General features: G+C 21.6%; 1 protein-coding gene across 1 annotated transcript in view; it reads right to left on the bottom strand.

The window, feature by feature from the left end:
* The window catches only part of LOC148074570 (uncharacterized), a 104,800-nt gene that overhangs the window by 18,258 nt on the left and 61,336 nt on the right, over nt 1-25,206 (bottom strand). The window contains exons 20-22 of the mRNA XM_087796060.1: nt 843-1,013; nt 635-792; nt 20-154 (exon numbers count right to left, since the gene is read on the bottom strand). Coding sequence (XP_087652186.1) covers nt 20-154; nt 635-792; nt 843-1,013 — 464 coding nt within the window. The remainder of the gene's footprint in view (nt 1-19; nt 155-634; nt 793-842; nt 1,014-25,206) is intronic.

Genomic DNA, 25,206 nt, shown 5'->3' with positions numbered 1-25,206 from the left:
GAAATGTTCAAGTGCAGACCTGATGGAAGTCCGAGGCCTTCAGGAGCGACTTGAACACAGCAGAGTCCAGATTGGAGAGAATATCGTCCTCCTGTCGTCTCTGCTGTTGTGCGTAAGAGCTTCTCAAACACGTCTCTTGCTTCAAAGCCTTCATCTGGAACACAGCAGCACAAGACAGGAAGTAAGATCTCCTGATGTCCTCCACGATTCAAGAGTCCTCGGTTCGTCCTTCAACAGTTTATCAGTCTTTTCACCGACACTTGCTTATTTAGAAACATTGTTTTTCCCTGTAGTGTCAGAAGAGTGTAACTGCAATCTGTTGCCACATGAATCCATGTGTTCGATAGACTGATAATTTAATTCAACTGATCAAACCACCCAAACATCACAGAACATGTTTATTTAAGGTTGTGTTCGTTCGTCAAAGTGCAGGGATGTGACAGATGTCAATCATCCTGACAAAAGTGTCTTATCAGAAGATAAAGAGGCTGGACGAGCAACAAAAGAGTCACAGGAGGAGAGAGGAAGTATATCTTTGTTATTTTAGAATATTATTATAAAATATATTATTAGTCTATTATCTTTCTTTTCTTTAAATAAATAACATAGAAATAATGAGTCTATTGAGTCTCACCTGTTCAGGGTCCCACTGACATGTCGTGCTGAGCCAACAGGAAGTGGTTACAGGAACCACAGTTTTTCCGAGAACATCCAGTCGAGCTCCGACGACAGTTTCCATCCGACCGGTCACGGCGTCCACCGTCAAGGATCCACATCTGATCGCAACTAACCCTACGATACAAGCGTTCCATGATCCACCGACGAACACAAGAGTCGTGTACCTCGTCCGTCTGGATCCTCCATCGTCCCGACCAGAACCACCGCTTCCCCCGAGACTGGATGGATCTCACAACCCAACACTGGGACACTTAAGCCGGAGCCCATTGGATCTGGAACCTCCAGACCCAGTAACACTGTCAGAGGAGAACCTGCACCTGGATATTGAATGTGTCCTGCAGTACAGAAGAATACACACATATGTATATATATCTCTACTACTAACAACAATAAATATATGTTTTAACTCCACTACTAACAATAATAACTATATGTTTTAACTCACTACTAACAATAATAAATATATGTTTTTAACTCCACTACTAACAATAATAACTATATGTTTTTAACTCCACTACTAACAATAATAACTATATGTTTTTAACTCCACTACTAACAATAATAAATATATGTTTTTAACTCCACTACTAACAATAATAAATATATGTTTTTAACGCCACTACTAACAATAATAAATATATGTTTTTAACTCCACTACTAACAATAATAACTATATGTTTTTAACTCCACTACTAACAATAATAAATATATGTTTTTAAATCCACTACTAACTGAATAAATATATGTTTTTAACTCCAGTACTAACAATAATAAATATATGTTTTTAACTCCACTACTAACAATAATAACTATATGTTTTTAACTCCACTACTAACAATAATAAATATATGTTTTTAACTCCACTACTAACAATAATAAATATATGTTTTTAACTCCACTACTAACAATAATAACTATATGTTTTTAACTCCACTACTAACAATAATAAATATATGTTTTTAACTCCACTACTAACAATAATAAATATATATTTTTAACTCCACTACTAACAATAATAAATATATGTTTTTAACTCCACTACTAACAAAAATAAATATATGTTTTTAACTCCACTACTAACAATAATAAATATATGTTTTTAACTCCACTACTAACAAAAATAAATATATGTTTTTAACTCCACTACTAACAATAATAAATATATGTTTTTAACTCCACTACTAACAATAATAAATATATGTTTTTAACTCCACTACTAACAATAATAAATATATGTTTTTAACTCCACTACTAACAATAATAAATATATGTTTTTAACTCCACTACTAACAATAATAAATATATGTTTTTAACTCCACTACTAACAATAATAAATATATGTTTTTAACTCCACTACTAACAATAATAAATATATGTTTTTAACTCCACTACTAACAAAAATAAATATATGTTTTTAACTCCACTACTAACAATAATAAATATATGTTTTTAACTCCACTACTAACAAAAATAAATATATGTTTTTAACTCCACTACTAACAATAATAAAATATATGTTTTTAACTCCACTACTAACAATAATAAATATATGTTTTTAACGCCACTACTAACAATAATAAATATATGTTTTTAACTCCACTACTAACAATAATAAATATATGTTTTTAACTCCACTACTAACAATAATAAATATATGTTTTTAACCCAACTACTAACAATAATAAATATATGTTTTTAACTCCACTACTAACAATAATAAAATATATGTTTTTAACTCCACAACTAACAATAATAAATATATGTTTTTAACTCCACTACTAACAATAATAAATATATGTTTTTAACTCCACTACTAACAATAATAATATATATGTTTTTAACTCCACTACTAACAATAATAACTATATGTTTTTAACTCCACTAATAACAATAATAAATACATGTTTTTAACTCCACTACTAACAATAATAATATATATGTTTTTAACTCCACTACTAACAATAATAACTATATGTTTTTAACTCCACTACTAACAATAATAATATATATGTTTTTAACTCCACTACTAACAATAATAAATATATGTTTTTAACTCCACTACTAACAATAATAACTATATGTTTTTAACTCTACTACTAACAATAATAAATACATGTTTTTAACTCCACTACTAACAATAATAAATATATGTTTTTAACTCCACTACTAACAATAATAACTATATGTTTTTAACTCCACTACTAACAATAATAAATATATGTTTTTAACTCCACTACTAACAATAATAACTATATGTTTTTAACTCCACTACTAACAATAATAACTATATGTTTTTAACTCCACTACTAACAATAATAACTATATGTTTTTAACTCCACTACTAACAAAAATAAATATATGTTTTTAACTCCACTACTAACAATAATAACTATATGTTTTTAACTCCACTACTAACAATAATAAATATATGTTTTTAACTCCACTACTAACAATAATAAATACATGTTTTTAACTCCACTACTAACAATAATAACTATATGTTTTTAACTCCACTACTAACAATAATAAATATATGTTTTTAACTCCACTACTAACAATAATAAATATATGTTTTTAACTCCACTACTAACAATAATAAATATATGTTTTTAACTCCACTACTAACAATAATAACTATATGTTTTTAACTCCACTACTAACAATAATAAATATATGTTTTTAACTCCACTACTAACAATAATAAAATATATGTTTTTAACTCCACTACTAGCAATAATAAATATATGTTTTTAACTCCACTACTAACAATAATAAATATATGTTTTTAACTCCACTACTAACAATAATAACTATATGTTTTTAACTCCACTACTAACAATAATAAATATATGTTTTAACTCACTACTAACAATAATAAATATATGTTTTTAACTCCACTACTAACAATAATAAATATATGTTTTTAACTCCACTACTAACAATAATAAATATATGTTTTTAACTCCACTACTAACAAAAATAAATATATGTTTTTAACTCCACTACTAACAATAATAAAATATATGTTTTTAACTCCACTACTAACAATAATAAATATATGTTTTTAACTCCACTACTAACAATAATAAATATATGTTTTTAACTCCACTACTAACAATAATAAATATATGTTTTAACTCCACTACTAACAATAATAAATATATGTTTTTAACTCCACTACTAACAATAATAAATATAACCTTTTAACTCCACTACTAACAATAATAAATATATGATTTTAACTCCACTACTAACAATAATAATATATGTTTTTAACTCCACTACTAACAATAATAACTATATGTTTTTAACTCCACTAATAACAATAATAAATACATGTTTTTAACTCCACTACTAACAATAATAACTATATGTTTTTAACTCCACTACTAACAATAATAATATATATGTTTTTAACTCCACTACTAACAATAATATATATGTTTTTAACTCCACTACTAACAATAATAACTATATGTTTTTAACTCCACTACTAACAATAATAACTATATGTTTTTAACTCCACTACTAACAAAAATAAATATATGTTTTTAACTCCACTACTAACAATAATAACTATATGTTTTTAACTCCACTACTAACAATAATAAATATATGTTTTTAACTCCACTACTAACAATAATAAATATATGTTTTTAACTCCACTACTAACAATAATAAATATATGTTTTTAACTCCACTACTAACAATAATAACTATATGTTTTTAACTCCACTACTAACAATAATAAATATATGTTTTTAACTCCACTACTAACAATAATAAAATATATGTTTTTAACTCCACTACTAGCAATAATAAATATATGTTTTTAACTCCACTACTAACAATAATAAATATATGTTTTTAACTGCACTACTAACAATAATAACTATATGTTTTTAACTCCACTACTAACAATAATAAATATATGTTTTAACTCACTACTAACAATAATAAATATATGTTTTTAACTCCACTACTAACAATAATAAATATATGTTTTTAACTCCACTACTAACAATAATAAATATATGTTTTTAACTCCACTACTAACAAAAATAAATATATGTTTTTAACTCCACTACTAACAATAATAAAATATATGTTTTTAACTCCACTACTAACAATAATAAATATATGTTTTTAACTCCACTACTAACAATAATAAATATATGTTTTTAACTCCACTACTAACAATAATAAATATATGTTTTTAACTCCACTACTAACAATAATAAATATATGTTTTTAACTCCACTACTAACAATAATAAATATATGTTTTAACTCCACTACTAACAATAATAAATATATGTTTTTAACTCCACTACTAACAATAATAAATATAACCTTTTAACTCCACTACTAACAATAATAAATATATGATTTTAACTCTACTACTAACTGAATAAATATATGTTTTTAACTCCACTACTAACAATAATAATATATGTTTTTAACTCCACTACTAACAATAATAACTATATGTTTTTAACTCCACTAATAACAATAATAAATACATGTTTTTAACTCCACTACTAACAATAATAACTATATGTTTTTAACTCCACTACTAACAATAATAATATATATGTTTTTAACTCCACTACTAACAATAATATATATGTTTTTAACTCCACTACTAACAATAATAACTATATGTTTTTAACTCCACTACTAACAATAATAACTATATGTTTTTAACTCCACTACTAACAATAATAATATATGTTTTAACTCCACTACTAACAATAATAACTATATGTTTTTAACTCCACTAATAACAATAATAAATACATGTTTTTAACTCCACTACTAACAATAATAATATATATGTTTTTAACTCCACTACTAACAATAATAACTATATGTTTTTAACTCCACTACTAACAATAATAAATATATGTTTTTAACTCCACTACTAACAATAATAACTATATGTTTTTAACTCTACTACTAACAATAATAAATACATGTTTTTAACTCCACTACTAACAATAATAAATATATGTTTTTAACTCCACTACTAACAATAATAATATATATGTTTTTAACTCCACTACTAACAATAATAACTATATGTTTTTAACTCCACTACTAACAATAATAACTATATGTTTTTAACTCCACTACTAACAATAATAAATATATGTTTTTAACTCCACTACTAACAATAATAATATATATGTTTTTAACTCCACTACTAACAATAATAACTATATGTTTTTAACTCCACTACTAACAATAATAACTATATGTTTTTAACTCCACTACTAACAATAATAAATATATGTTTTTAACTCAACTACTAACAATAATAACTATATGTTTTTAACTCCACTACTAACAATAATAAATATATGTTTTTAACTCCACTACTAACAATAATAAATATATGTTTTTAACTCCACTACTAACAATAATAAATATATGTTTTTAACTCCACTACTAACTGAATAAATATATGTTTTTAACTCCACTACTAACTGAATAAATATATGTTTTTAACTCCACTACTAACAATAATAAATATATGTTTTTAACTCCACTACTAACTGAATAAATATATGTTTTTAACTCCACTACTAACAATAATAAATATATGTTTTTAACTCCACTACTAACAATAATAAATATATGTTTTTAACTCCACTACTAACAATAATAAATATATGTTTTTAACTCCACTACTAACAATAATAAATATATGTTTTTAACTCCACTACTAACAATAATAAATATATGTTTTTAACTCCACTACTAACAATAATAAATATATGTTTTTAACTCCACTACTAACAATAATAAATATATGTTTTTAACTCCACTACTAACTGAATAAATATATGTTTTTAACTCCACTACTAACTGAATAAATATATGTTTTTAACTCCACTACTAACAATAATAAATATATGTTTTTAACTCCACTACTAACTGAATAAATATATGTTTTTAACTCCACTACTAACTGAATAAATATATGTTTTTAACTCCACTACTAACAATAATAAATATATGTTTTTAACTCCACTACTAACAATAATAACTATATGTTTTTAACTCCACTACTAACAATAATAAATATATGTTTTTAACTCCACTACTAACAATAATAAATATATGTTTTTAACTCCACTACTAACAATAATAAATATATTTTTTTAACTCCACTACTAACAATAATAACTATATGTTTTTAACTCCACTACTAACAATAATAAATATATGTTTTTAACTCCACTACTAACAATAATAAAATATATGTTTTTAACTCCACTACTAACAATAATAAATATATGTTTTTAACTGCACTACTAACAATAATAACTATATGTTTTTAACTCCACTACTAACAATAATAAATATATGTTTTAACTCACTACTAACAATAATAAATATATGTTTTTAACTCCACTACTAACAATAATAAATATATGTTTTTAACTCCACTACTAACAATAATAAATATATGTTTTTAACTCCACTACTAACAATAATAAATATATGTTTTTTACTCCACCACTAAAAATAATAAATATATGTTTTTAACTCCACTACTAACAATAATAAATATAACTTTTTAACTCCACTACTAACAATAATAAATATATGATTTTAACTCTACTACTAACTGAATAAATATATGTTTTTAACTCCACTACTAACAATAATAAATATATGTTTTTAAATCCACTACTAACAATAATAAATATATGTTTTTAACTCCACTACTAACAATAATAAATATATGTTTTTAACTCCACTACTAACAATAATAAATATATGTTTTTAACTACACTACTAACAATAATAAATATATGTTTTTAACTCCACTACTAACAATAATAAATATATGTTTTTAACTCCACTACTAACAATAATAAATATATGTTTTTAAATCCACTACTAACAATAATAAATATATGTTTTTAACTCCACTACTAACAATAATAAATATATGTTTTTAACTCCACTACTAACTGAATAAATATATGTTTTTAACTCCACTACTAACTGAATAAATATATGTTTTTAACTCCACTACTAACAATAATAAATATATGTTTTTAACTCCACTACTAACAATAATAAATATATGTTTTAACTCACTACTAACAATAATAAATATATGTTTTTAACTCCACTACTAACAATAATAAATATATGTTTTTAACTCCACTACTAACAATAATAACTATATGTTTTTAACTCCACTACTAACAATAATAAATATATGTTTTTAACTCCACTACAAACAATAATAAATATATGTTTTTAACTCCACTACTAACAATAATAAATATATGTTTTTAACTCCACTACTAACAATAATAACTATATGTTTTTAACTCCACTACTAACAATAATAAATATATATTTTTAACTCCACTACTAACAATAATAAATATATGTTTTTAACTCCACTACTAACAATAATAAATATATGTTTTTAACTCCACTACTAACAATAATAACTATATGTTTTTAACTCCACTACTAACAATAATAAATATATGTTTTTAACTCCACTACTAGCAATAATAAATATATGTTTTTAACTCCACTAATAACAATAATAAATATATGTTTTTAACTGCACTACTAACAATAATAACTATATGTTTTTAACTCCACTACTAACAATAATAAATATATGTTTTTAACTCCACTACTAACAATAATAAATATATGTTTTTAACTCCACTACTAACAATAATAAATATATGTTTTTAACTCCACTACTAACAATAATAAATATATGTTTTTAACTCCACTACTAACAATAATAAATATATGTTTTTTACTCCACCACTAACAATAATAAATATATGTTTTTAACTCCACTACTAACAATAATAAATATAACTTTTTAACTCCACTACTAACAATAATAAATATATGATTTTAACTCTACTACTAACTGAATAAATATATGTTTTTAACTCCACTACTAACAATAATAAATATATGTTTTTAAATCCACTACTAACAATAATAAATATATGTTTTTAACTCCACTACTAACAATAATAAATATATGTTTTTAACTCCACTACTAACAATAATAAATATATGTTTTTAACTCCACTACTAACAATAATAAATATATGTTTTTAACTCCACTACTAACTGAATAAATATATGTTTTTAACTCCACTACTAACAATAATAAATATATGTTTTTAACTCCACTACTATCTGAATAAATATATGTTTTTAACTCCACTACTAACAATAATAACTATATGTTTTTAACTCTACTACTAACAATAATAAATACATGTTTTTAACTCCACTACTAACAATAATAAATATATGTTTTTAACTCCACTACTAACAATAATAATATATATGTTTTTAACTCCACTACTAACAATAATAACTATATGTTTTTAACTCCACTACTAACAATAATAACTATATGTTTTTAACTCCACTACTAACAATAATAACTATAACTTTTTAACTCTACTACTAACAATAATAAATATATGTTTTTAACTCCACTACTAACAATAATAAATACATGTTTTTAACTCCACTACTAACAATAATAACCGTATGTTTTTAACTCCACTACTAACAATAATAAATATATGTTTTTAACTCAACTACTAACAATAATAACTATATGTTTTTAACTCCACTACTAACAATAATAACTATATGTTTTTAACTCCACTACTAACAATAATAAATATATGTTTTTAACTCAACTACTAACAATAATAACTATATGTTTTTAACTCCACTACTAACAATAATAAATATATGTTTTTAACTCCACTACTAACAATAATAAATATATGTTTTTAACTCCACTACTAACAATAATAAATATATGTTTTTAACTCCACTACTAACAATAATAAATATATGTTTTTAACTCCACTACTAACAATAATAAATATATGTTTTTAACTCCACTACTAACTGAATAAATATATGTTTTTAACTCACTACTAACAATAATAAATATATGTTTTTAACTCCACTACTAACTGAATAAATATATGTTTTTAACTCCACTACTAACAATAATAAATATATGTTTTTAACTCCACTACTAACTGAATAAATATATGTTTTTAACTCCACTACTAACAATAATAAATATATGTTTTTAGCTCCACTACTAACAATAATAACTATATGTTTTTAACTCCAATACTAACAATAATAAATATATGTTTTTAACTCCACTACTAACAATAATAAATATATGTTTTTAACTCCACTACTAACAATAATAAATATATTTTTTTAACTCCACTACTAACAATAATAACTATATGTTTTTAACTCCACTACTAACAATAATAAATATATGTTTTTAACTCCACTACTAACAATAATAAAATATATGTTTTTAACTCCACTACTAGCAATAATAAATATATGTTTTTAACTCCACTACTAACAATAATAAATATATGTTTTTAACTGCACTACTAACAATAATAACTATATGTTTTTAACTCCACTACTAACAATAATAAATATATGTTTTAACTCACTACTAACAATAATAAATATATGTTTTTAACTCCACTACTAACAATAATAAATACATGTTTTTAACTCCACTACTAACAATAATAAATATATGTTTTTTACTCCACCACTAACAATAATAAATATATGTTTTTAACTCCACTACTAACAATAATAAATATAACTTTTTAACTCCACTACTAACAATAATAAATATATGATTTTAACTCTACTACTAACTGAATAAATATATGTTTTTAACTCCACTACTAACAATAATAAATATATGTTTTTAAATCCACTACTAACAATAATAAATATATGTTTTTAACTCCACTACTAACAATAATAAATATATGTTTTTAACTCCACTACTAACAATAATAAATATATGTTTTTAACTCCACTACTAACAATAATAAATATATGTTTTTAACTCCACTACTAACAATAATAAATATATGTTTTTAACTCCACTACTAAAAATAATAAATATATGTTTTTAAATCCACTACTAACAATAATAAATATATGTTTTTAACTCCACTACTAACAATAATAAATATATGTTTTTAACTCCACTACTAACTGAATAAATATATGTTTTTAACTCCACTACTAACTGAATAAATATATGTTTTTAACTCCACTACTAACAATAATAAATATATGTTTTTAACTCCACTACTAACAATAATAAATATATGTTTTTAACTCCACTACTAACAATAATAAATATATGTTTTTAACTCCACTACTAACAATAATAAATATATGTTTTTAACTCCACTACTAACAATAATAAATATATGTTATTAACTCCACTACTAACAATAATAAATATATGTTTTTAACTCCACTACTAACAATAATAAATATATGTTTTTAACTCCACTACTAACAATAATAAATATATGTTTTTAACTCCACTACTAACAATAATAAATATATGTTTTTAACTCCACTACTAACAATAATAAATATATGTTTTTAACTCCACTACTAACAATAATAAATATATGTTTTAACTCACTACTAACAATAATAAATATATGTTTTTAACTCCACTACTAACAATAATAAATATATGTTTTTAACTCCACTACTAACAATAATAACTATATGTTTTTAACTCCACTACTAACAATAATAAATATATGTTTTTAACTCCACTACTAACAATAATAAAATATATGTTTTTAACTCCACTACTAGCAATAATAAATATATGTTTTTAACTCCACTACTAACAATAATAAATATATGTTTTTAACTGCACTACTAACAATAATAACTATATGTTTTTAACTCCACTACTAACAATAATAAATATATGTTTTAACTCACTACTAACAATAATAAATATATGTTTTTAACTCCACTACTAACAATAATAAATATATGTTTTTAACTCCACTACTAACAATAATAAATATATGTTTTTAACTCCACTACTAACAATAATAAATATATGTTTTTTACTCCACCACTAACAATAATAAATATATGTTTTTAACTCCACTACTAACAATAATAAATATATGTTTTTAACTCCACTACTAACAATAATAAAATATATGTTTTTAACTCCACTACTAACAATAATAAATATATGTTTTTAACTCCACTACTAACAATAATAAATATATGTTTTTAACTCCACTACTAACAATAATAAATATATGTTTTTAACTCCACTACTAACAATAATAAATATATGTTTTTAACTCCACTACTAACTGAATAAATATATGTTTTTAACTCCACTACTAACAATAATAAATATATGTTTTTAACTCCACTACTAACTGAATAAATATATGTTTTTAAATCCACTACTAACTGAATAAATATATGTTTTTAACTCCACTACTAACAATAATAAATATATGTTTTTAACTCCACTACTAACAATAATAACTATATGTTTTTAACTCCACTACTAACAATAATAAATATATGTTTTTAACTCCACTACTAACAATAATAAATATATGTTTTTAACTCCACTACTAACAATAATAAATATATGTTTTTAACTCCACTACTAACAATAATAAATATATGTTTTTAACTGCACTACTAACAATAATAACTATATGTTTTTAACTCCACTACTAACAATAATAAATATATGTTTTAACTCACTACTAACAATAATAAATATATGTTTTTAACTCCACTACTAACAATAATAAATATATGTTTTTAACTCCACTACTAACAATAATAAATATATGTTTTTAACTCCACTACTAACAAAAATAAATATATGTTTTTAACTCCACTACTAACAATAATAAAATATATGTTTTTAACTCCACTACTAACAAAAATAAATATATGTTTTTAACTCCACTACTAACAATAATAAATATATGTTTTTAACTCCACTACTAACAATAATAAATATATGTTTTTAACTCCACTACTAACAATAATAAATATATGTTTTTAACCCCACTACTAACAATAATAAATATATGTTTTTAACTCCACTACTAACAATAATAAAATATATGTTTTTAACTCCACTACTAACAATAATAAATATATGTTTTTAACTCCACTACTAACAATAATAAATATATGTTTTTAACTCCACTACTAACAATAATAACTATATGTTTTTAACTCCACTAATAACAATAATAAATACATGTTTTTAACTCCACTACTAACAATAATAATATATATGTTTTTAACTCCACTACTAACAATAATAATATATATGTTTTTAACTCCACTACTAACAATAACAAATATATGTTTTTAACTCCACTACTAACAATAATAACTATATGTTTTTAACTCTACTACTAACAATAATAAATACATGTTTTTAACTCCACTACTAACAATAATAAATATATGTTTTTAACTCCACTACTAACAATAATAAATATATGTTTTTAACTCCACTACTAACAATAATAAATATATGTTTTTAACTCCACTACTAACAATAATAAATATATGTTTTTAACTCCACTACTAACAATAATAAATATATGTTTTTAACTCCACTACTAACAAAAATAAATATATGTTTTTAACTCCACTACTAACAATAATAAAATATATGTTTTTAACTCCACTACTAACAAAAATAAATACATGTTTTTAACTCCACTACTAACAATAATAAATATATGTTTTTAACTCCACTACTAACAATAATAAATATATGTTTTTAACTCCACTACTAACAATAATAAAATATATGTTTTTAACTCCACTACTAACAATAATAAATATATGTTTTTAACTCCACTACTAACAATAATAAATATATGTTTTTAACTCCACTACTAACAATAATAATATATGTTTTTAACTCCACTACTAACAATAATAACTATATGTTTTTAACTCCACTAATAACAATAATAAATACATGTTTTTAACTCCACTACTAACAATAATAATATATATGTTTTTAACTCCACTACTAACAATAATAATATATATGTTTTTAACTCCACTACTAACAATAACAAATATATGTTTTTAACTCCACTACTAACAATAATAACTATATGTTTTTAACTCTACTACTAACAATAATAAATACATGTTTTTAACTCCACTACTAACAATAATAAATATATGTTTTTAACTCCACTACTAACAATAACAAATATATGTTTTTAACACCACTACTAACAATAATAAATATATGTTTTAACTCACTACTAACAATAATAAATATATGTTTTTAACTCCACTACTAACAATAATAAATATATGTTTTTAACTCCACTACTAACAATAATAAATATATGTTTTTAACTCCACTACTAACAATAATAAATATAACTTTTTAACTCCACTACTAACAATAATAAATATATGATTTTAACTCTACTACTAACTGAATAAATATATGTTTTTAACTCTACTACTAACAATAATAAATATATGTTTTTAACTCCACTACTAACAATAATAAATATATGTTTTTAACTCCACTACTAACAATAATAAATATATGTTTTTAACTCCACTACTAACAATAATAAATATATGTTTTTAACTCCACTACTAACAATAATAAATATATGTTTTTAACTCCACTACTAACAATAATAAATATATGTTTTTAACTCCACTACTAACAATAATAAATATATGTTTTTAACTCCACTACTAACAATAATAAATATATGTTTTAACTCCACTACTAACAATAATAAATATATGTTATTAACTCCACTACTAACTGAATAAATATATGTTTTTAACTCCACTACTAACAATAATAAATATATGTTTTTAACTCCACTACTAACAATAATAAATATATGTTTTTAACTACACTACTAACAATAATAAATATATGTTTTTAACTCTACTACTAACAATAATAAATATATGTTTTTAACTCCACTACTAACAATAATAAATATATGTGTTTAACTCCACTACTAACTGAATAAATATACGTTTTTAACTCTACTACTAACAATAATAAATATATGTTTTTAACTCTACTACTAACAATAATAAATATATGTTTTTAACTCCACTACTAACAATAATAAATATATGTTTTTAACTCCACTACTAACAATAATAAATATATGTTTTTAACTACACTACTAACAATAATAAATATATGTTTTTAACTCTACTACTAACAATAATAAATATATGTTTTTAACTCCACTACTAACAATAATAAATATATGTTTTTAACTCCACTACTAACAATAATAAATATATGTTTTTAACTCCACTACTAACTGAATAAATATATGTTTTTAACTCCACTACTAACAATAATAAATATATGTTTTTAACTCCACTACTAACTGAATAAATATATGTTTTTAACTCCACTACTAACTGAATAAATATATGTTTTTAACTCCACTACTAACAATAATAAATATATGTTTTTAACTCCACTACTAACAATAATAAATATAACTTTTTAACTCCACTACTAACAATAATAAATATAACTTTTTAACTCTACTACTAACTGAATAAATATATGTTTTTAACTCCACTACTAACAATAATAAATATATGTTTTTAAATCCACTACTAACAATAATAAATATATGTTTTTAACTCCACTACTAACAATAATAAATATATGTTTTTAACTCCACTACTAACAATAATAAATATATGTTTTTAAATCCACTACTAACAATAATAAATATATGTTTTTAACTCCACTACTAACAATAATAAATATATGTTTTTAACTCCACTACTAACAATAATAAATATATGTTTTTAACTCCACTACTAACAATAATAAATATATGTTTTTAAATCCACTACTAACAATAATAAATATATGTTTTTAACTCCACTACTAACAATAATAAATATATGTTTTTAACTCCACTACTAACTGAATAAATATATGTTTTTAACTCCACTACTAACTGAATAAATATATGTTTTTAACTCCACTACTAACAATAATAAATATATGTTTTTAACTCCACTACTAACAATAATAACTATATGTTTTTAACTCCACTACTAACAATAATAAATATATGTTTTTAACTCCACTACTAACAATAATAAATATATGTTTTTAACTCCACTACTAACAATAATAAATATATGTTATTAACTCCACTACTAACAATAATAAATATATGTTTTTAACTCCACTACTAACAATAATAAATATATGTTTTTAGCTCCACTACTAACAATAATAAATATATGTTTTTAACTCCACTACTAACAATAATAAATATATGTTTTTAACTCCACTACTAACAATAATAAATATATGTTTTTAACTCCACTACTAACAATAATAAATATATGTTTTTAACTCCACTACTAACAATAATAAATATATGTTTTAACTCACTACTAACAATAATAACTATAACTTTTTAACTCTACTACTAACAATAATAAATATATGTTTTTAACTCCACTACTAACAATAATAAATACATGTTTTTAACTCCACTACTAACAATAATAACCATATGTTTTTAACTCCACTACTAACAATAATAACTATATGTTTTTAACTCCACTACTAACAATAATAAATATATGTTTTTAACTCCACTACTAACAATAATAAATATATGTTTTTAACTCCACTACTAACAATAATAAATATATGTTTTTAACTCCACTACTAACAATAATAACTATATGTTTTTAACTCCACTACTAACAATAATAAATATATGTTTTTAACTCCACTACTAACAATAATAAAATATATGTTTTTAACTCCACTACTAGCAATAATAAATATATGTTTTTAACTCCACTACTAACAATAATAAATATATGTTTTTAACTCCACTACTAACAATAATAAATATATGTTTTTAACTCCACTACTAACAATAATAAATATATGTTTTTTACTCCACCACTAACAATAATAAATATATGTTTTTAACTCCACTACTAACAATAATAAATATAACTTTTTAACTCCACTACTAACAATAATAAATATATGATTTTAACTCTACTACTAACTGAATAAATATATGTTTTTAACTCCACTACTAACAATAATAAATATATGTTTTTAAATCCACTACTAACAATAATAAATATATGTTTTTAACTCCACTACTAACAATAATAAATATATGTTTTTAACTCCACTACTAACAATAATAAATATATGTTTTTAACTCCACTACTAACAATAATAAATATATGTTTTTAACTCCACTACTAACTGAATAAATATATGTTTTTAACTCCACTACTAACAATAATAAATATATGTTTTTAACTCCACTACTAACTGAATAAATATATGTTTTTAACTCCACTACTAACTGAATAAATATATGTTTTTAACTCCACTACTAACAATAATAAATATATGTTTTTAACTCCACTACTAACAATAATAACTATATGTTTTTAACTCCACTACTAACAATAATAAATATATGTTTTTAACTCCACTACTAACAATTATAAATATATGTTTTTAACTCCACTACTAACAATAATAAATATATGTTTTTAACTCCACTACTAACAATAATAAATATATGTTTTTAACTCCACTACTAACAATAATAAATATATGTTTTTAACTGCACTACTAACAATAATAACTATATGTTTTTAACTCCACTACTAACAGTAATAAATACATGTTTTTAACTCCACTACTAACAATAATAAATATATGTTTTTAACTCCACTACTAACAATAATAAATATATGTTTTTAACTCCACTACTAACAATAATAAATATATGTTTTTAACTCCACTACTAACAATAATAAATATATGTTTTTAACTCCACTACTAACAAAAATAAATATATGTTTTTAACTCCACTACTAACAATAATAAAATATATGTTTTTAACTCCACTACTAACAATAATAAATATATGTTTTAACTCACTACTAACAATAATAAATATATGTTTTTAACTCCACTACTAACAATAATAAATACATGTTTTTAACTCCACTACTAACAATAATAAATATATGTTTTTAACTCCACTACTAACAAAAATAAATATATGTTTTTAACTCCACTACTAACAATAATAAAATATATGTTTTTAACTCCACTACTAACAATAATAAATATATGTTTTTAACTCCACTACTAACAATAATAAATATATGTTTTTAACTCCACTACTAACAATAATAAATATATGTTTTTAACTCCACTACTAACAATAATAAAATATATGTTTTTAACTCCACTACTAACAATAATAAATATATGTTTTTAACTCCACTACTAACAATAATAAATATATGTTTTTAACTCCACTACTAACAATAATAAATATATGTTTTTAACTCCACTACTAACAATAATAAAATATATGTTTTTAACTCCACTACTAACAATAATAAATATATGTTTTTAACTCCACTACTAACAATAATAAATATATGTTTTTAACCCCACTACTAACAATAATAAATATATGTTTTTAACTCCACTACTAACAATAATAAAATATATGTTTTTAACTCCACTACTAACAATAATAAATATATGTTTTTAACTCCACTACTAACAATAATAACTATATGTTTTTAACTCTACTACTAACAATAATAAATATATGTTTTTAACTCCACTACTAACAATAATAAATACATGTTTTTAACTCCACTACTAACAATAATAATATATATGTTTTTAACTCCACTACTAACAATAATAACTATATGTTTTTAACTCCACTACTAACAATAATAATTTATATGTTTTTAACTCCACTACTAACAATAATAAATATATGTTTTTAACTCCACTACTAACAATAATAACTATATGTTTTTAACTCTACTACTAACAATAATAAATACATGTTTTTAACTCCACTACTAACAATAATAAATATATGTTTTTAACTCCACTACTAACAATAATAAATATATGTTTTTAACTCCACTACTAACAATAATAAATATATGTTTTTAACTCCACTACTAACAATAATAACTATATGTTTTTAACTCCACTACTAACAATAATAAATATATGTTTTTAACTCCACTACTAACAATAATAAATATATGTTTTTAACTCCACTACTAACAATAATAAATATATGTTTTTAACTCCACTACTAACAATAATAAATATATGTTTTTAACTCCACTACTAACAATAATAAATATATGTTTTTAACTCCACTACTAACAATAATAAATATATGTTTTTAACTCCACTACTAACAATAATAAATATATGTTTTTAACCCCACTACTAACAATAATAAATATATGTTTTTAACTCCACTACTAACAATAATAAAATATATGTTTTTAACTCCACTACTAACAATAATAAATATATGTTTTTAACTCCACTACTAACAATAATAACTATATGTTTTTAACTCTACTACTAACAATAATAACTATATGTTTTTAACTCCACTACTAACAATAATAATATATATGTTTTTAACTCCACTACTAACAATAATAAATATATGTTTTTAACTCCACTACTAACAATAATAACTATATGTTTTTAACTCTACTACTAACAATAATAAATACATGTTTTTAACTCCACTACTAACAATAATAAATATATGTTTTTAACTCCACTACTAACAATAATAAATATATGTTTTTAACTCCACTACTAACAATAATAAATATATGTTTTTAACTCCACTACTAACAATAATAACTATATGTTTTTAACTCCACTACTAACAATAATAAATATATGTTTTAACTCACTACTAACAATAATAAATATATGTTTTTAACTCCACTACTAACAATAATAAATATATGTTTTTAACTCCACTACTAACAATAATAAATATATGTTTTTAACTCCACTACTAACAATAATAAATATAACTTTTTAACTCCACTACTAACAATAATAAATATATGATTTTAACTCTACTACTAACTGAATAAATATATGTTTTTAACTCCACTACTAACAATAATAAATATATGTTTTTAACTCCACTACTAACAATAATAAATATATGTTTTTAACTCCACTACTAACAATAATAAATATATGTTTTTAACTCCACTACTAACAATAATAAATATATGTTTTTAACTCCACTACTAACAATAATAAATATATGTTTTTAACTCCACTACTAACAATAATAAATATATGTTTTTAACTCCACTACTAACAATAATAAATATATGTTTTAACTCCACTACTAACAATAATAAATATATGTTATTAACTCCACTACTAACTGAATAAATATATGTTTTTAACTCCACTACTAACAATAATAAATATATGTTTTTAACTCCACTACTAGCAATAATAAATATATGTTTTTAACTACACTACTAACAATAATAAATATATGTTTTTAACTCTACTACTAACAATAATAAATATATGTTTTTAACTCCACTACTAACAATAATAAATATATGTTTTTAACTCCACTACTAACAATAATAAATATATGTTTTAACTCCACTACTAACTGAATAAATATACGTTTTTAACTCCACTACTAACAATAATAAATATATGTTTTTAACTCCACTACTAACAATAATAAATATATGTTTTTAACTCCACTACTAACAATAATAAATATATGTTTTTAACTCCACTACTAACAATAATAAATATATGTTTTTAACTCCACTACTAACTGAATAAATATATGTTTTTAACTCCACTACTAACAATAATAAATATATGTTTTTAACTCCACTACTAACTGAATAAATATATGTTTTTAACTCCACTACTAACTGAATAAATATATGTTTTTAACTCCACTACAAACAATAATAAATATATGTTTTTAACTCCACTACTAACAATAATAACTATATGTTTTTAACTCCACTACTAACAATAATAAATATATGTTTTAACTCCACTACTAACAATAATAAATATATGTTTTAACTGCACTACTAACAATAATAACTATATGTTTTTAACTCCACTACTAACAATAATAAATATATGTTTTAACTCCACTACTAACAATAATAACTATATGTTTTTAACTCCACTACTAACAATAATAAATATATGTTTTTAACTCCACTACTAACAATAATAAATATATGTTTTTAACTCCACTACTAACAATAATAAATATATGTTTTTAACTCCACTACTAACAATAATAACTATATGTTTTTAACTCCACTACTAACAATAATAAATATATGTTTTTAACTGCACTACTAACAATAATAACTATATGTTTTTAACTCCACTACTAACAATAATAAATATATGTTTTAACTCCACTACTAACAATAATAAATATATGTTTTTAACTCCACTACTAACAATAATAAATATATGTTTTTAACTCCACTACTAACAATAATAAATATATGTTTTTAACTCCACTACTAACAATAATAAATATATGTTTTTTACTCCACCACTAACAATAATAAATATATGTTTTTAACTCCACTACTAACAATAATAAATATAACTTTTTAACTCCACTACTAACAATAATAAATATATGATTTTAACTCTACCACTAACTGAATAAATATATGTTTTTAACTCCACTACTAACAATAATAAATATATGTTTTTAACTCCACTACTAACAATAATAAATATATGTTTTTAACTCCACTACTAACAATAATAACTATATGTTTTTAACTCCACTACTAACAATAATAAATATATGTTTTTAACTCCACTACTAACAATAATAAATATATGTTTTTAACTCCACTACTAACAATAATAAATATATGTTTTTAACTCCACTACTAACAATAATAAATATATGTTTTTAACTCCACTACTAACGGAATAAATATATGTTTTTAACTCCACTACTAACAATAATAAATATATGTTTTTAACTCCACTACTAACAATAATAAATATATGTTTTTAACTCCACTACTAACAATAATAAATATATGTTTTTAACTCCACTACTAACAATAATAAATATATGTTTTTAACTCCACTACTAACAATAATAAATATATGTTTTTAACTCCACTACTAACAATAATAAATATATGTTATTAACTCCACTACTAACTGAATAAATATATGTTTTTAACTCCACTACTAACAATAATAAATATATGTTTTTAACTCTACTACTAACAATAATAAATATATGTTTTTAACTCCACTACTAACAATAATAAATATATGTTTTAACTCCACTACTAACAATAATAAATATATGTTATTAACTCCACTACTAACTGAATAAATATATGTTTTTAACTCCACTACTAACAATAATAAATATATGTTTTTAACTCTACTACTAACAATAATAAATATATGTTTTTAACTCCACTACTAACTGAATAAATATATGTTATTAACTCCACTACTAACTGAATAAATATATGTTTTTAACTCCACTACTAACAATAATAAATATATGTTTTTAACTCTACTACTAACAATAATAAATATATGTTTTTAACTCCACTACTAACTGAATAAATATACGTTTTTAACTCCACTACTAACAATAATAAATATATGTTTTTAACTCCACTACTAACTGAATAAATATATGTTTTTAACTCCACTACTAACAATAATAAATATATGTTTTTAACTCCACTACTAACAATAATAAATATATGTTTTTAACTCCACTACTAACAATAATAAATATATGTTTTTAACTCCACTACTAACTGAATAAATATATGTTTTTAACTCCACTACTAACAATAATAAATATATGTTTTTAACTCCACTACTAACTGAATAAATATATGTTTTTAACTTCACTACTAACAATAATAAATATATGTTTTTAACTCCACTACTAACAATAATAAATATATGTTTTTAACTCGACTACTAACAATAATAAATATATGTTTTTAACTCCACTACTAACAATAATAAATATATGTTTTTAACTCCACTACTAACAATAATAAATATATGTTTTTAACTCCACTACTAACAATAATAAATATATGTTTTTAACTCCACTACTAACAATAATAAATATATGTTTTTAACTCCACTACTAACAATAATAAATATATGTTTTTAACTCCACTACTAACTGAATAAATATATGTTTTTAACTCCACTACTAACAATAATAAATATATGTTTTTAACTCCACTACTAACAATAATAACTATATGTTTTTAACTCCACTACTAACAATAATAAATATATGTTTTTAATTCCACTACTAACTGAATAAATATATGTTTTTAACTCCACTACTAACAATAATAAATATATGTTTTTAACTCCACTACTAACAATAATAAATATATGTTTTTAACTCCACTACTAACAATAATAAATATATGTTTTTAACTCCACTACTAACAATAATAAATATATGTTTTTAACTCTACTACTAACAATAATAAATATATGTTTTTAACTCCACTACTAACAATAATAAATATATGTTTTTAACTCCACTACTAACAATAATAAATATATGTTTTTAACTCCACTACTAACAATAATAAATATATGTTTTTAACTCCACTACTAACAATAATAAATATATGTTTTTAACTCCACTACTAACTGAATAAATATATGTTTTTAACTCCACTACTAACAATAATAAATATATGTTTTTAACTCCACTACTAACAATAATAAATATATGTTTTTAACTCCACTACTAACAATAATAAATATATGTTTTTAACTCCACTACTAACAAAAATAAATATACGTTTTTAACTCGACTACTAACTGAATAAATATATGTTTTTAACTCCACTACTAACAATAATAAATATATGTTTTTAACTCGACTACTAACTGAATAAATATATGTTTTTAACTCCACTACTAACAATAATAAATATATGTTTTTAACTCCACTACTAACAATAATAAATATATGTTTTTAACTCCACTACTAACAATAATAAATATATGTTATTAACTCCACTACTAACAATAATAAATATATGTTTTTAACTCCACTACTAACAATAATAAATATATGTTTTTAACTCCACTACTAACAATAATAAATATATGTTTTTAACTCCACTACTAACAATAATAAATATATGTTTTTAACTCCACTACTAACAATAATAAATATATGTTTTTAACTCCACTACTAACAATAATAAATATATGTTTTTAACTCCACTACTAACAATAATAAATATATGTTTTAACTCACTACTAACAATAATAACTATAACTTTTTAACTCTACTACTAACAATAATAAATATATGTTTTTAACTCCACTACTAACAATAATAAATACATGTTTTTAACTCCACTACTAACAATAATAACCATATGTTTTTAACTCCACTACTAACAATAATAACTATATGTTTTTAACTCCACTACTAACAATAATAAATATATGTTTTTAACTCCACTACTAACAATAATAAATATATGTTTTTAACTCCACTACTAACAATAATAAATATATGTTTTTAACTCCACTACTAACAATAATAACTATATGTTTTTAACTCCACTACTAACAATAATAAATATATGTTTTTAACTCCACTACTAACAATAATAAAATATATGTTTTTAACTCCACTACTAGCAATAATAAATATATGTTTTTAACTCCACTACTAACAATAATAAATATATGTTTTTAACTGCACTACTAACAATAATAACTATATGTTTTTAACTCCACTACTAACAATAATAAATATATGTTTTAACTCACTACTAACAATAATAAATATATGTTTTTAACTCCACTACTAACAATAATAAATATATGTTTGTAACTCCACTACTAACAATAATAAATATATGTTTTTAACTCCACTACTAACAATAATAAATATATGTTTTTTACTCCACCACTAACAATAATAAATATATGTTTTTAACTCCACTACTAACAATAATAAATATAACTTTTTAACTCCACTACTAACAATAATAAATATATGATTTTAACTCTACTACTAACTGAATAAATATATGTTTTTAACTCCACTACTAACAATAATAAATATATGTTTTTAAATCCACTACTAACAATAATAAATATATGTTTTTAACTCCACTACTAACAATAATAAATATATGTTTTTAACTCGACTACTAACTGAATAAATATATGTTTTTAACTCCACTACTAACAATAATAAATATATGTTTTTAACTCCACTACTAACAATAATAAATATATGTTTTTAACTCCACTACTAACAATAATAAATATATGTTTTTAACTCCACTACTAACAATAATAAATATATGTTTTTAACTCTACTACTAACAATAATAAATATATGTTTTTAACTCCACTACTAACAATAATAAATATATGTTTTTAACTCCACTACTAACAATAATAAATATATGTTTTTAACTCCACTACTAACAATAATAAATATATGTTTTTAACTCCACTACTAACAATAATAAATATATGTTTTTAACTCCACTACTAACTGAATAAATATATGTTTTTAACTCCACTACTAACAATAATAAATATATGTTTTTAACTCCACTACTAACAATAATAAATATATGTTTTTAACTCCACTACTAACAATAATAAATATATGTTTTTAACTCCCCTACT

This window comes from Callionymus lyra, chromosome 7 (assembly GCF_982586985.1).
Source record: "Callionymus lyra chromosome 7, fCalLyr1.hap1.1, whole genome shotgun sequence".
Lineage (NCBI taxonomy): Eukaryota > Metazoa > Chordata > Actinopteri > Syngnathiformes > Callionymidae > Callionymus > Callionymus lyra.
The sequence above is the reverse complement of the archived record's forward strand: the minus strand, read 5'-3'. Positions and strand labels throughout refer to the sequence as shown.